The sequence below is a fragment of the Meriones unguiculatus genome, chromosome 18, assembly GCF_030254825.1.
Source record: "Meriones unguiculatus strain TT.TT164.6M chromosome 18, Bangor_MerUng_6.1, whole genome shotgun sequence".
Taxonomy (NCBI): Eukaryota; Metazoa; Chordata; class Mammalia; order Rodentia; family Muridae; genus Meriones; species Meriones unguiculatus.
Window position 1 is genome coordinate 20,318,376 of NC_083365.1, and position 15,014 is coordinate 20,333,389.

The window sequence follows — 15,014 nt, forward strand, 5'->3', positions numbered from 1 at the left end:
CTCGGCTTGTAAATTTCCGGTTCCTCTAGCTCTGCCGGAAGTGGCTTCTGTCAGTCGCGCAGCAGAGTCGGGCGAAGCTTGGTGGGAAGCGGTATCCTGTTCCTTGGTTTTCGCTGTTGGGATTCAATCAGATTTTGGGAGTCTCCGCCGCAGCCGTCACCATGTCGGTCCCCAGCGCACTCATGAAGCAGCCGCCCATTCAGTCTACGGCTGGGGCCGTCCCAGTTCGCAATGAGAAAGGTACTGGCTCCCCTCCCCTCCGGTCGGATCCCACCGCTTTCATCCTCATTATCTCTCAAACGTGCCTTAGGCCGGCCATACCAGCCCCACTGACCATTAAGACCCAGCCTCCGTTACTTTTTTAAATCTTACTTATTTTTGGTTTTATGTACATTGGTGTTTCAACTGCATGCATGTCTGTGTGAGGGTGTCAGATCCCCTGGAACTGAAGTTACAGACAGTTGTGAGCAGCCATATGAGTGTTGGGAATTGAACGCAGGTCCTCTGGAAGAGCAGACAGTGCTCCTAACTGCTGAACCATCTTTCCAGCCCCTAGCCTCAGTATCTTCCTCCGTTCCACCCAAATTCTCACCTCTTCCTTCACGCGGCCTAGAGATTGGGGGATGCCGGGTCCACTTTTATCTATCTGTTTGATTTGATGAGATCCACCCCTCAAAAAGTACGGGAAGCTGGAAGAAGTGGCTCAGCAGTTAAGAGCACATACTGCTCTTCCAGAGGACCCGAGTTAAATTGCCAGCACCCACATCAGGAGACTCCACAGCCATCTGGAACCGCAAGTCCAGGGAAATCTGAAAGCTCTGGCCTCTGCCAGCACCTGCGCTCATGAACATACCTACACACAGCATCGTTTAAAAAGTAATAAAGATAGGTATAGCTCAGCCATTAAAGGCTAGGCTCACAACCAAAACAGTAACAAAAATAAAAACATAAGTAAAAAACTGAGCTGGAGGTGTTTGTGTGTTTGTTATGTTCAGAGTTACGTTTGATTTGCCCAGTTTGATTAAAAGGGTTTCCTCATGTTACAAAGTAATCTGATTAGTTTGTATTCTCTTTCTGTTCACTGGGATTATGTTTTTGTTCCGTGAATTTATGTGCACCTTGTGGGTGCAGTACCCATAGTGACCAGAGGAGAGTATGGGAGCCTCTAGAAGTGGAGTATAAGACTTACAGACCACCACATAGATGCTGGGATATGAAGTCAGGTCCTCTGCATGAGCCGCAGGTACTCCTTGCTGAGCCATCTCTTGAGCTCCAACTTGTTTCTGTTTTAGAAGAGGTCATCTGGTTTAGCACAAAAGCTAGAGGAGAAGCAGGTAGAAATAGTAAGGTTAGAATAGAATATTAAGCTATGTTGTAAAGGCTGTCATAGTGTCTCAGAGTTGGGGAGCCAGGGAGATAGCTCTTCTTAATGGGCCTGAGTTCAGACCCCAGAGTCCGCATATGAGCAGCACACACTTAGAACCCCGTGTGGAGAAGAGAAGAGGGAGGATCTTTGAGGCTTGATGGCTGACTAATGTAGCTGAAATGGCAAGCACCAAGTTCAATGAGAGACCCTGTCTCAAGAAAAAGAAAAAAGAAAAAAAAAAAAAAGCTAAGCATGATGGCACAAACTTTTAAGCATAGCACTCAGTAGGCAAAGACAGACACATCGCTCGCTATGAGTTTGAGGCCAGGCTGGTCTACTGAGCCAGCTTCACACCAGCCAGATCTAGACAGAGAGACCTTGTCTCTAAAAAAAAAAAAAAAAAAAAAAAAGTGTTTGGGTTGGAGAGATGGCTCAGTGGTAAGAGTCCTCTTACAGAGGACTGTGTGGTCCAGTCATTCATAGCTCTAATTCCAGGGAGCCTGAAGCCCTCCTCTGACTTCCTCAAGCACCATGCATTCATGTGGGGTACATACATACACATGCACGCAAAACAGTCATACACATAAGAAAATCTTTTTTTTTTTTTTTTTAATTTAAAGTAAGGTGGAAAAGGATAAAGGCACCTGAGTAACCGCTAGCCCCTCTGCATCTGAATACATGTGCATAGGGTGCTTTAAAAAAATGTAGGAATGAGCGGGCAGTGGTGCCAAACGCCCGTAATCCCAGCACTGTGGAGGCAGAAGCAGGCAAATCTCTGAGTTCAAGGCCAGCCTGGTCCACACAGTGAGTTGTTCCAAGACAACCAAGGCTACACAGAGAAACCCTGTCTCGGGGGAAAAATGTGAGTGATATTTAATTTTATGTTCCCATTTAAATTACTCTTGCTAATGTGATGGCAACTGTTTAAAAACTTTTTTGTTTAATAAGGGTGTGTTTGTTTTTTGGTTTGGTTTGGTTTTGGTTTTTCGAGACAGGGTTTTTCTGTGTAATGGCCTGGCTGTTCTGGACTTGATTTGCAGACCAGGTGGGCCTTGAACTTTCAGAGATCCTCCTGCCTCTGCCCCCCAAGAGCTGGGATTAAAGGTGTGTGCCAGCACCCCAGGCTTTTTTGTACTTTTTTTATTGCTGTGATAAAATACCATACATGGCCATGGCAATTTATAAAAGAGAGAATTTTAATTAGGCCTATGACCCCAGAGGATTAGAGTCCGTGAAGGCAGACCAAGGCATGGCAGCAGGGACAGAAAGCTGAGGGCTCCTATCTTGAAATGCAAGCATGAAGCTGGCTGGGGAGGGGATAGCACAAGGACACGGCACCACAGTGGGAATGGTACCTGGCATTGGGAACCTCCAAGCCCACCGTGAGGGACACACTCCCTCTAGCAAGGCTACACTCCTAAACCTGCCCAAACAGCATCACCAACTAGGAACCAAGTGTTCACACATCTGAGCCTACAGGGGACAGTCTCATTTAAGTCACCACTAAGGGCATTGTTGAGGTGACATAGCATAATTTTTTTTGGGGGGGGGGTTCTGCAGTCTTACTGCTCACATTCCTGCTTTGTTGTCCCCAAGGTACCTCTTGGTGTGGCTATTTATAAAATGCCTTCTCGTGTCATAATCTTTATAGGAAAGCATTGTTATGTGAATGTGTAGTTGGATAATGGCTGCCATATTCTCCTTAGACTCTTGTACATCGAGAATTCAGGGTTCTATCCTGCAAAGGCCAGACGTTGAAGGGAACTGGGGGAGAGGATACTGTAATAGGAATTGTGTTTCTTGTCCAGGTGAGATTTCAATGGAAAAAGTGAAGGTAAAACGTTATGTGTCCGGAAAGAGGCCAGATTATGCCCCTATGGAATCATCAGATGAAGAGGATGAAGAATTTCAGTTCATTAAGAAAGCTAAGGAACAAGAAGCAGAGCCTGAGGAACAGGAGGAGGACTCATCCAGCGATCCCCGGCTTCGGCGCCTACAGAACCGCGTTAGTGAAGATGTGGAAGAGAGGTAATGATAAGAGTTATGTTTTTCTGAACTTGAGGCCTCTCGTGGAGATGATAGTAGCTAAAACTCATACATGCTGTATACCATGCATGCTGTCCCAAATAAGGTACATCACTAATTCCTACAATCTATAGAATGTCTGATAAGATTGGTACCACCATACCTATATTACAGGTGAGGAACTAAAGCAGCAAGGAGTTATCTAGCCAGGAAGTGGCAGCTTTAGAAAACAACCCTTTTCTTGTAGGCCTAATGACTAATTCTCTGATGAAGATATAGAAAACAGCATTCGTTGGTCTGTTGCAAGGAGTCTTTGATATAAAAATATGTCATAAAATTTGAGAAGCTGATTTTATCCATAGAGTTGTTTCTTGTTGTATTGTAGCCCAACATGACCTGGAACTTGGCAGTGGTCTTCCTTCCTCAGCCTTCTCAGTGCTGATACTAAAGGTATGAGCCATGGCACCTTGCTCATGTATTTGTTGTAAAGACAATAAATAAAAGTGTCCAGTAGGAAAGGCATGCTATGGTTCATGTTGGAAAGGTAAACTCGGGCTGGAGAGATGGCTCAGAGGTTAAGAGCATTGGCTGTTCTTCCAGAGATCCTGAGTTCAATTCCCAGCAACCACATGGTGGCTCACACCATCTATAATGAGATCTGGTGCCCTCTACTGCCCTGCAGGTACACATGTGGGCAAAATACTGTATAAATAATAAATCTTTAAAGGGGAAAAAAAAGAAAGAGAAACTCCTAGGGACCAGAGCAAGATATCCTGAACTTTTAGTTCTCAGTGTTTTATTATGAAGGACTGATAAGGAGTCTCAGCATGTAAAATTGCTTATTATGTAGGCCTGACACCCTCAGTTTCATCTTCACTGAAACAGACTCCCAAAATGTACCCACTGACGTCTACAGACACCCTGTGGCTCGTGCATACCCGCATTCATTCTCACCTGTCTGTCTGACTGTGTTTTTCTATATCTCTCTTGATACAGCATGCATACCTACAGTAAAAAAACAAATTTAAAATTTTCTAAATAGCATTTTTCATACACCACATGAATCGAACATTTTTCGTTTGTTTGTTTTTTACTACCAAAGAGTTTATTCGGTGGAAGACAAGCAGAAAAGAGTTAGGGCCTGAGTGAGCCATGAGCCAGAGAGAGACAGATACTGAGATGGGGGTGGGGGGCTACCCTGACACAGACAGAAAAGGGAGAGAGACTGAAACAGTGAGGGCAAGAGAGTGATTCAAAAAAGTTTTAGTTATTCATTTGCTTATTTGTTTTTATATTTACTTTTGGGGTTTTGAGAGTCTTATGTAACCCAGGCTGTCCTTGAACTCAATATATAATCCGCTACTAAGCCTGCAATCTTCACTTCTAAAGTACTGAACATATAGGGCCGTGCCTAGCCATTTACTTTTATTAAATAGATAGACCTGCAGAGCTTAAGCATTTATGTCTTAACAAATAAACCACTTGAATATTCTATGCCTACAGAAGAAAAAAATGTTTTCATTTCCTTCTTCTAAAACCAGTTACTTGCAGCACAGTGGTGGTTCACATTTTAATGCCAGCACTTGGGAGGTAGAGGTAGGCAGGTCTCTGAGTCCGAGGCCAGACTGGCCTATAAAGCAAGTTCCAGGACAGTTGGCACTACACAGAGAAACTCTCAAAAAAAAAGGAGTTACTTACCAGTACCAGGAGAAACTGTTGGATATTGCTCACTTCTCAGGCCTTTTTTGAGTCAGCCTGTTCCTATCAGCTTCCCTGTTTACTTGCCTTTTATCACAGCAGCTACCAAATCCTATTTCACAAAAATACTGTGCTGTTGAGGGGACTCTAATGTAATATGATCTAATGAAACTGGGAGCTACTTGGTCCCTAATGTGCCCCAAGATCATGCCTCAACTAATGTTTTAGGCCCAACTTCACTATGTGCTCTGATACTCTGTTTTAGTTTGTTGGGTTGTGTGTATAATTTTTTTAAGTTTTTGAAATTAAGATATAATTACATCATTTCCTCCTTTCCTTTCTCCAACCCCTCACCTTACTCTCTGAGATTCATGGCCTCTTTTTCTTTCTATCTTTTTTAACTTTTTTAAAAAAATTTTAATGTATTTATTTATTTATATTTTTTATGTATATTGGTATGAGGATATCAGATCCTCTGGAACTGGAGTTACAATTGTGAGCTGCCATGTGGGTGCTGGGAATTGAACCTGAGTCCTCTGGAAGAGCCCTCTCTTCAGCCCCCAGCCTCTTTTTCTTAATTGTTGATTCACACACATACACACACACACCTAAATATATAAATTCAACCAGCTCAGTCTCTGTAATGTTACTGTGTATATATGATTTCAGGGCTGACCATTGGTATTAGATAACCAATTGGAAGCAGGGCCTCTTGCCTGTTTCTTTCACTCTCAGTATTACTTAGTTGCCTGAAGTTCTTTGTATGTGGCTGGGACCCTTTGAGATTTCCCCCTTCTAAGTCTGTATGTCTGTCGGTGTAGTCCATGTTCACATTAGGCAGCTATGTTGCTAAGAATTCATGAGTCTGTAGCTTCCCTGACATTTCTAGGACATACACTTTCACAGCTGACTTCCTTTTCCTCTGGCTCTTAAAATCTTTCTGCCCCTTCTTCCACGATATTCCTCAAGCCTTAGGTGAAGCAGATATGTTGTAGAAATTAATTGGCACTGGGTACCACATGCTCACTTGTTCTTTGACTTTTGATTGATTCTTGTGTTCTGTAATGATCTCCTGTTACAAAGAAAGTTTTCTTTGATGAGGGGTGAGAGTGACACTTTCTGTGGGATTAGGTATAGATATTTAGAATGCACTTAGGAATTAAGCTGGTTCCGTAAAGTAGCATTTATAAATCCTCCTGTAAAATCCCTGACTTCCGTAGCACGGGTTAGTTGTCTAGGTTTCCAGTACAGGTCATGATTTTCCTCTTGCTCAGCAAGTCTGAAGTACAGCTAGAAAACTGTTGGTCACCACCAGGATCTGTGTGTTATTATTGCACCCAAAAGGTTATGCCATGCTGTAGTTGTTGTAGTTCATAGGCAGCATGGCTGGGTAGGCCTTTTGGTGGCTTCCCTCCCTTGGAAACTTGTATTGTGCCTTCTGGTACCATGAAAACAGTCTACAGGGAGGGGTTTTCAGGTCATATACAACTCCAGATCCTGTACCCAAAGTGTCGTCAACCATAGTGACTTGCCTTCACCCTCTGGGAAGTAACCAAGAGCAACAGTGATAGCCTATAAAGTTTTAGGAGTCTTTTGGGCTCCTCTGACCAACAAATTTGAAAGGGGGCTTCTTGTGCCAGGAAATGGGGCTTGGAGGAGGGAAATGTCAACCTAGCTAAAAGAAATTGTCATTTAAACTATATGTGTATATGCATACTCATAGACTTATATGTATTAATGTGTAGTTTTAGATAGATAGATAGATAGAAAGATAGATACATAGATAAGTAGGTAGATAGATAGCAATATGATTCCTTGTAACTTTTTCAGATACTGTTACTATTAACTGTCTTAGTTTCCTGAATCTGAACTTAATTTTTCCATCTTAAGACTTTAGTATTGCTCAGTGTGAGCCAGACAGTGATGGAATATGCTTTTAATCTCAGCACTCGGGAGGCAGAGGAAGGCCTGTGAGTTTAAGGTTAGCCTAGTCTATAGATGGAATTCCAAGACAACCAAGGTTACACAGTGAACCCCTATCTTGAAAAAAAAGATGCTTAGTGTGATAACTCACACCTGTTATCCCAGCACTAGAGAAAGTAGGAGGTTTGAAGTACATAGCAAATTGCAGGCCAGCCTGGGCTCGAGTAAAACTCTGGGGTGGGGTTGGGGAGGGGGAAGAAAGCAAGTGTAATTTCAGAACACTCTGTAGCCAAGCACATGTGATTGGTGTTCTCTTATTTGGAGGCATTAATTTAATTAATTGATTAAACTTGGAAATTCTGCTTTTTAGATTGGCTCGACACCGAAAAATAGTGGAGCCTGAAGTAGTAGGAGAAAGTGACTCAGAAGTAGAAGGGGATGCTTGGCGTATAGAGCGAGAAGATAGCAGCGAAGAAGAGGAGGAAGAAATTGACGATGAGGTAAGAGGGGAAAACATGGGATTTCTCCCAGTTAGGGCACAAGAAAAAATTGGGACCCAGTGCTTATTTGTTGAAACTATAAAGGTATAAGTTTTGCTGCTTTTAGCTGAACTTTGATGGTGTTTGTTGGTTGTTGGGGTTAAGACTGAAAATGAGGGGCTGGAGAGATGGCTTAACAGACAAGAGCACGGGCTGCTCTTCCAGAGGTCCTGAGTTCAATTCCCAGCAAGCACATGGTGGCTTACAACCATCTGTAATAAAATCTGGTTTCCTTTTCTGGCATGCAGGCGTGCATGCAGACAGAACACTATGTACATAAAAATAAAATCTTTTTAAAAAGGCCGAAAATGAACTCATGCTTGCTAATGCCGGTTTCTTGAACCTGTTGGAATAAAAACACCTATGCTGGGGCTTAGTAGGAGAGTTTAGACTGAGTGTGGGCAGAGCCCTGGGTTCAGTCCTTAGTGCCAGCGAAACAGACTTGAACCATGTGCCGCTTGAATAACTGGCTTAGCTATATGTCGTGATAGGAAATTGAACGGCGCCGTGGCATGATGCGTCAGCGAGCGCAAGAGAGGAAAAATGAAGAGATGGAAGTCATGGAAGTGGAAGATGAAGGCCGCTCTGGGGAGGAGTCGGAGTCAGAGTCAGAGTATGAGGAGTACACGGACAGTGAAGATGAAATGGAGCCTCGACTTAAGCCTGTCTTCATTCGAAAGTGAGTATCTGACAGACCTGCTAAGCCAGGCCTGTATTTCCAGCTACTCAGTAGGTTGAGCCAGGGGAATTGCTAATTCAATGTCAGCTTGAGCTACAGAATCAGTTCAAGATAAGCCTGGACAATTTAAGAAAACTCTCTGACTCTCCAAAGAGAGACTAGGGATATAGGCCAATGATAAACGTTTGCTTAATATGCACACTTTCTAAGTTCAATCCCCAGCAGAGGAGATGGAGGAAATAGTCAAACCAGGACAGAATCCACATAGTTATGTTCTAGATGCAACAATAAAAGGCTCGGTACCCCATCTTCTCCTGTAGTGGAAGCCTTCTTCCCAGTGCCTTAGCATTGTAGCGACGGTGCTGAGAAATAGCCAGGTGTTAGCAGAAAGCCAGAGCTTATCCCCATTTCAAATTAAAATGCACATATCTGCCTAAAAGTAATCTGGGTGTTTGTGCTTGTGCTTTGAGACTCTATTGCTGTGCAGCTAGCCTAGCCTGAAATTCACTATGAAGCCTAAGCTGGTCTCAGACTTGTGATCCTCTTCCCTCTGCCTCCTAAGTGTTGGCCTTACAGGCATGTGCCACCATGCCTAGCTAATCAATTTTTGAAGACTAAAAGGTTTTCTTTTGCTTTATTTTAGTGGTACTAGAGGTAAAACCCATGGATATGCTAGGAAAGTGCTTTAACACGTCTCCAGGGGAAATTATGTTTTAAAAACAAAAGTAAGCTTGTAAAACAAATTTTTGTTTCTTTCCTAATACCCAGGAATCCCACTATTTATAGTCAGCCCAGCAATATCCTTGTTAAGTAGTCAGTTGCCAATGATTAAGGGAATTTTAGTGCCGTAAAGACCTGGGATGAGGGCTGGAGAGATGGCACTGGCTGTTCTTTTAGAGGTCCTGAGTTCAATTCCCAGCAACCATGTGGTGGTTCCCAACCAATCTACAGTGAGATCTGGTGCCCTCTTCTGGCATGCAGATAGAACATTATACATAATAAATAAATCTTTTTTAAAAATACCTGTGATGAAGCTGAGCATTGTGGCATGCACCTGTAATCCAGGTATTTGGGAGGCAATAGATAGAATACGATCTCAAACATTCAGTGCTCAAGGCCAGTCTGACTACATAGCAAAGCCGAAGGCCTGCCTTGGTGGGTGAGACAATGGCTCAGTAAAATGGCCTGTGTGAGGTTTGCAGGGGCTACCTGAAACCCTTCTCAAAACAACAAAACACCTAGGATGAATTGGGCCTGGTGATAAGCCCTGTAGTCCCAGTTGCTCAAGAAACTGAAAGAAAAGAATACAATTTAAGGCCAGGTTGGACAATACAGTGCCACCTTGTGGGACCAGCCAGATGGTCCAGTGGGTAAAGGTACTTGCTGACAAGCCTGAGGCCTAATTTTAATCTCCGGTACCTACGCAGTAAAGAAGAAAACCAATTCCCAAAAGTTGTCCTGTAACCTTCAGCATCATGTACATATATCATGCACTCATACACATAATACATTCAACAATAATATGGAGACATGGCTCTGGTTGCTCTTCCAGAAGATCTGGGTTCAATACCATATGAGCCATACAGTGGCTCATAACTATGTATGACCCTGGCTGCACAGGATTTGATGCCCTCTTCTGACCTCCGTGGATTCCAGGCATGCACTCAGTACACAGACATACATGCGGACAAGATATCAATTTACTTTTTGTTTGTTTGTTTTTGGAGAAAGGGTTTCTCTGTGTAGTCTGGCTGTCCTGGACTTGCTTTTTAGACCAGGCTAGCCTAGAACTCACAGCGATCCACCTGCCTCTGCCTCCCAAGTGCTGGGATTAAAGGCCCAGCTTGATTTACTTTTTTGAAATAGTAATAATGAATAAAAGAGCAGAGAATATGGCTAAGAGTAGCGCATTTGTACCAAATCTAGGGGTCAAATCCCCTTACCAGAAGAGAGGGAAGCAGCCATGCTATATTTAGGACCAGAGGTAACAGCTCAGTTGGTAGACTACTTTGGTAGCTATGTATTGTGGTAATTGTAATCCTAACATTCTGGAAGGGTGAGGCAAGAGAATTGCCATGAGTTTGAGGCTAGCCAGCACTAAATAAAAGTCTTGTCAAAAAAACGAACAAGGTGGCTAGAAAGATGGCTCAGCAGTGAAGAGCACTAGTTATCTTCCAGGTTCAATTCCCAGCATCCACATGGCAACTAATAGCCGTCTGTAACTCCAACAACAGAGTATCTAGTGTCCCTCTCCTGGCCTTTGTGAGCTGGAAATGGTATGGTAGGTCCACACATTTAATGCCTGCACTCAGGAGGCAGAGGCATGTAGATCTGAGTTCTAGTTCCCTGATCCACACGGGAGTTCAGGCCAGTCAGGGCTATGTAATGAGACTGTCTCAAAAAATAAGTGAAATAAAACTGAAAAGGTTTTAAACGTTAAAGTAAAAATTAAAAGGCCAGGAATATAACGTGTTTAGTGTGCACAAAAGTCTCAGTACTGGCGGGACAAATAGAGCTGAGATACTTCCTGGTTTGGGCCTTGTCTCATTTGGGCAAGACTAGACATAGAGGGACGCAGTTTCCCTCTAAGGACTTTGGGCAATTAACAGGACTTCTGTGATACAGGAAGGACCGAGTGACAGTCCAAGAACGAGAAGCTGAAGCATTGAAACAGAAGGAACTGGAGCAGGAAGCAAAACGCATGGCTGAGGAGCGGCGCAAGTACACACTAAAGGTGCTGGCAGTGGCCGTGGTCTGAGTGCAAGGGTCTGAGTAGTGAGGTTATAGGAGAGATGAGGTCCAATAGCTCAGTTTGTTCTTCTTATCCAGATTGTAGAAGAAGAGACCAAGAAAGAGCTAGAGGAGAACAAGCGGTCCCTCGCCGCTCTGGACGCACTCAATACAGATGATGAAAATGATGAGGAGGAATATGAGGCATGGAAAGTCCGAGAGCTCAAAAGAATCAAGAGGGACAGAGAAGACCGGGAAGCGTGAGTAATGGGATGGGCTTAGGCTTGATGCCTCAGATAGCCCTAGTTTATCTTTAAACAGCTAAGACTCCTTTAGCTTCCTGCTACACACAAAGATTACTGTTTTCTCAGATTGTAACTCACAAATGAGTGAGTTACAACAGTTCTGTTTTTCTTAATTGTGGAGGTTGACCAAACAGTTCCTCTAGCAGTCTCAGTGGCTCACCTGAGTGACACTTCCAGCTGGAGGACTGACCGGGCCAGAGCATCCACAAGCCCTTCTCTGGTGTGTCTGACAGTTGATGCTGGCTTTCAGGCGAGAGGCCTCATTTCTCCTTAGTTACTGGTTTCTTCACACTGCAGGTCCAGGCAGAGGTAGAAACTAGCTAGGTCTCCTGAGTTTGGGATTCCAGAGCTCATATGTCCCTTCTGTGATATGTTTAGTAGTCAGGGGGCCACAGGGCAGCCCAGGAAGAAGGTGTGGAGAAGCAGATGCTTCCTGCAGGAGAGCAGAGCAGCAAACACCTGGAAAGCAGGTTCACTTCTCAACTGCTGAGCCACAAAGAAACCATGACTACATAACCATTACTTTGAATTCACTCTAATGTTGTTTTAAAAACTAAGGTATTTGATGGAAGACAGAATTAGTAAAATCAAGCAGTAACAATATCTGAACCCCAAAAAGGCTAGAATCAACTTTGGGATATTTACAGTCCCGTTCTGGCAAACATAATAATGGAGACCAACTCGTGTTTTTATTTATTGGACTCCCAATTTTGACTTTGACAAGAGTTAAAGATGTACTGGAGTGTAGCAGCAAGAGCCTATCTGTAATACCAGCAGTTTGGGGGATGAGGTGTGATGTTGAGAGTTTCAGGCCAGCTACATATCAGACCTGCTGTGAGTGAGTGAGTGAGTGAGTGAGTGAGTGAGTGAGTGAGTGAGTGAGTGAGTGAAATGTGGGAAAGTAAATAATGGCTGAAAGAAGATGGGACCATTACTTTTAGATATTTGGGCTTTGTGAATTTGGAAAATACTAACACTGTTGCTCTCTGGATAGACTTGAAAAAGAGAAAGCAGAAATTGAACGCATGCGAAACCTTACTGAGGAAGAAAGGCGGGCTGAACTTCGGGCAAATGGCAAAGTCATTACCAACAAAGCTGTTAAAGGCAAATACAAGTTTTTACAAAAGTATTATCACCGTGGTGCCTTCTTCATGGTAAGTGCAAGAGGGTTCAGAAAACTGAACAGTAGGAGTAACATACAGGCATGTCCAACCTTAGGACATTGTGAGGTGACATTGTCTAAAAACTTTGCAATTAAGTTACTCAAAAAGGCCAGGTGGTGGCGACAGGAGCCTTTAATCTCAGGACTTGGGAGGCAGAGGCAGGCGGATCTCTGAGTTCTGGTCTACAGAGTTAGTTCTAGGACAGCCAGAGCTACACAGAGAAATCCTGTGTGTGTGTATGTGGTGGGGGAAGGGGGAAGGAGAGTCTCAGTAAGGTACTTAAAATACTGGTTTATAGTTTGTGTTGGGTTACATTTGTAGCTCTCCCAAAACACTTTTAGTCTGTTTCCTCTAGAATGAGAATACACTTTCCTAAAATTAATGCCATTGACATTACTTTTTGCTTTTTGCCTCAGAAGAATCTGGACATGGCAAAAGCATTAACAAAAGGAAGCAGCAAGAACCAATAATTGTTTTATTGTGAAGTCAGCTCTCAAAAAGAGATGACGAGGCTGTGATCTTCATATTCTACTAATTAGCTCCTCCAAACCCCTTAGAAATCATTTCATAACCAAATGAATTTTATTTATGTGAAAACCAAGCTCTCCTCATCTGGCACATGCCTTTAATCCCAGCAGAGGCAGAAGCAGGTGGATCTCTGTGAATTTGAGGCCAGCCTGGTTTACAAAGTGAGTTGTAAAATTGCCAGGGCTACATGGCAGGACCCAGTCTTAAAACAAACAAAAACCCTGGTAAATTGAACTACGTTTCCATTGTGAGGGAAAACCGTGTTAATGTCCCAGGCCTTAGAGGATTAGGAACTAGAGCTCCCCAGGTCTGGTGGTGTTGTTTTTTGTTTGTTTTTTAAAGGAAAAAAGTCTGCAGTCCAAGTGAACAGTTCGTGGGATGGAGTAATTAAGTGTACAGAAGATAACTCAAATTTTGTATCTAGATCACTGAGAGAATGATGTTCCTACCTATAAAAAAGTAAAAGCAGGAATCTAACTTGGAAATATTAGGGTGATTTTTACTCATGGTCTAAGTAAAGGTACACATTCAAAAGGATTGGAGATTTAGAAGGCTTACATAGTTGAAGCTGCATGAAATGAACACAGTGAATGCAGGGAACAGAATAGGCTTTCAAGAAGCATAACAGCATGAGAAAAACACTATCTCCCCAACCAGATACAAGCTCTTGAAGAAAGGCTCACTGTGTTCTTTGTGGTTGTGTTCAATAAATTTGTGGTGTGCATAAATTAGAAGTAAAACCACAGGCTGATTAAGATTCTCTTTAACAGGATGAGGATGAAGAAGTCTACAAGAGAGATTTTAGCGCACCTACTCTTGAGGACCATTTCAACAAAACCATTCTTCCAAAAGTCATGCAGGTATGAGGGTTCTCAGTAACAGCAGACTGGGCACTGAGGTATGGGATGTTTGGTGTTGTAACCATCCGTCTCCTTTCAGGTCAAGAATTTTGGACGGTCTGGTCGTACCAAGTACACCCACCTTGTGGATCAAGATACCACTTCCTTTGACTCTGCGTGGGGCCAGGAGAGTGCCCAGAACACAAAGTTCTTTAAACAAAAGGCCGCTGGGGTGCGTGACGTGTTTGAGCGACCATCTGCCAAGAAGAGGAAAACCACCTAAGCTTCAGCTGCTCATTCCAAACGTGGCACACAAGGGGATCGGGCCCTCAATTTTCTTTAACCATTATTTACATAGTTCTTGTACAGAGCCTTCTGGACTTGCTGCCCTAACTTGTTTTGAAAGGTGCTTTTTGAGAGGTTTGGACTCATACTGAGAAACCCACAGAAAAGCACTAACCAGGTAGGATTAGAGGCTTCTCTCACTTAATTTAAAACTGTTTCTGAGAAATCTTAGGTTTCTCTCATGGCTTCCCATATTGACTTGGGACTGTTCTAAGTTTGTTTGTCCAGCATCTTAGCCTGGATGAGACATGTGGGCATGTGATGGTGGCACATTACTTCTTCCTTAGGGTTAGGAGTATGCGCTCAGAAACTCCAAGCTCAGTCCAACCTGGTTTTGCATTTGGTGTGTTGAATCTACTTTTCTAAGTAAATATACTTTTTGATCTGTGTATGTGTGAGAAAGGGGGTGGGGAACTACACCAGGAATATTTTTACTATAATATTGGAATAAAATGTATAATCTGACAATTCAGTCCAGTAGACAGTATCCTGGCATATGTCTTTAATAACAACACCCAAAGGGAGAGACCCATGTAGATGTCTTATTCAAGGCCAGCCAGAACTACATAATTGAATCCTGTCTCAAAAAAGAAAAAAAAAAAAAAATCTGGTAACTGAAAGTATAGCTAGGCATGGTGGCACACAGCTGTAATCCCAGTACTTGGGAATTAGAAGCAGGAAAATCAAGAGTTTACTCATTGAAACTGGGCTTGGTGGCATATGTTTTTAATCCCAGCACTCTGGAGGCAGGGCCAGGTAGATTTCTGTGTTCAAGGCCTCACTGGTTTATAGATCCAGTCCAGAACAGCCAGGGCTACACAAAGAAACCTTGATTTGAAAAATAAAATGAAAATAAAAAGTTCAGTCTTCCTAA

General features: G+C 43.1%; 1 protein-coding gene across 1 annotated transcript; it reads left to right on the top strand.

The window, feature by feature from the left end:
• Positions 1 to 33: 33 nt before the first annotated feature.
• On the top strand, positions 34 to 14,608 carry Mfap1 (microfibril associated protein 1). Its single transcript, XM_021649881.2, has 9 exons — positions 34 to 240; positions 3,175 to 3,394; positions 7,383 to 7,512; positions 8,043 to 8,230; positions 10,856 to 10,964; positions 11,060 to 11,220; positions 12,260 to 12,419; positions 13,727 to 13,816; positions 13,896 to 14,608. The coding sequence occupies exons 1-9, from the start codon at positions 162 to 164 to the stop codon at positions 14,076 to 14,078; spliced, it is 1,320 nt and encodes a 439-aa protein (XP_021505556.1). The 5' UTR covers positions 34 to 161; the 3' UTR covers positions 14,079 to 14,608.
• The last annotated feature ends 406 nt before the right edge of the window (positions 14,609 to 15,014 follow it).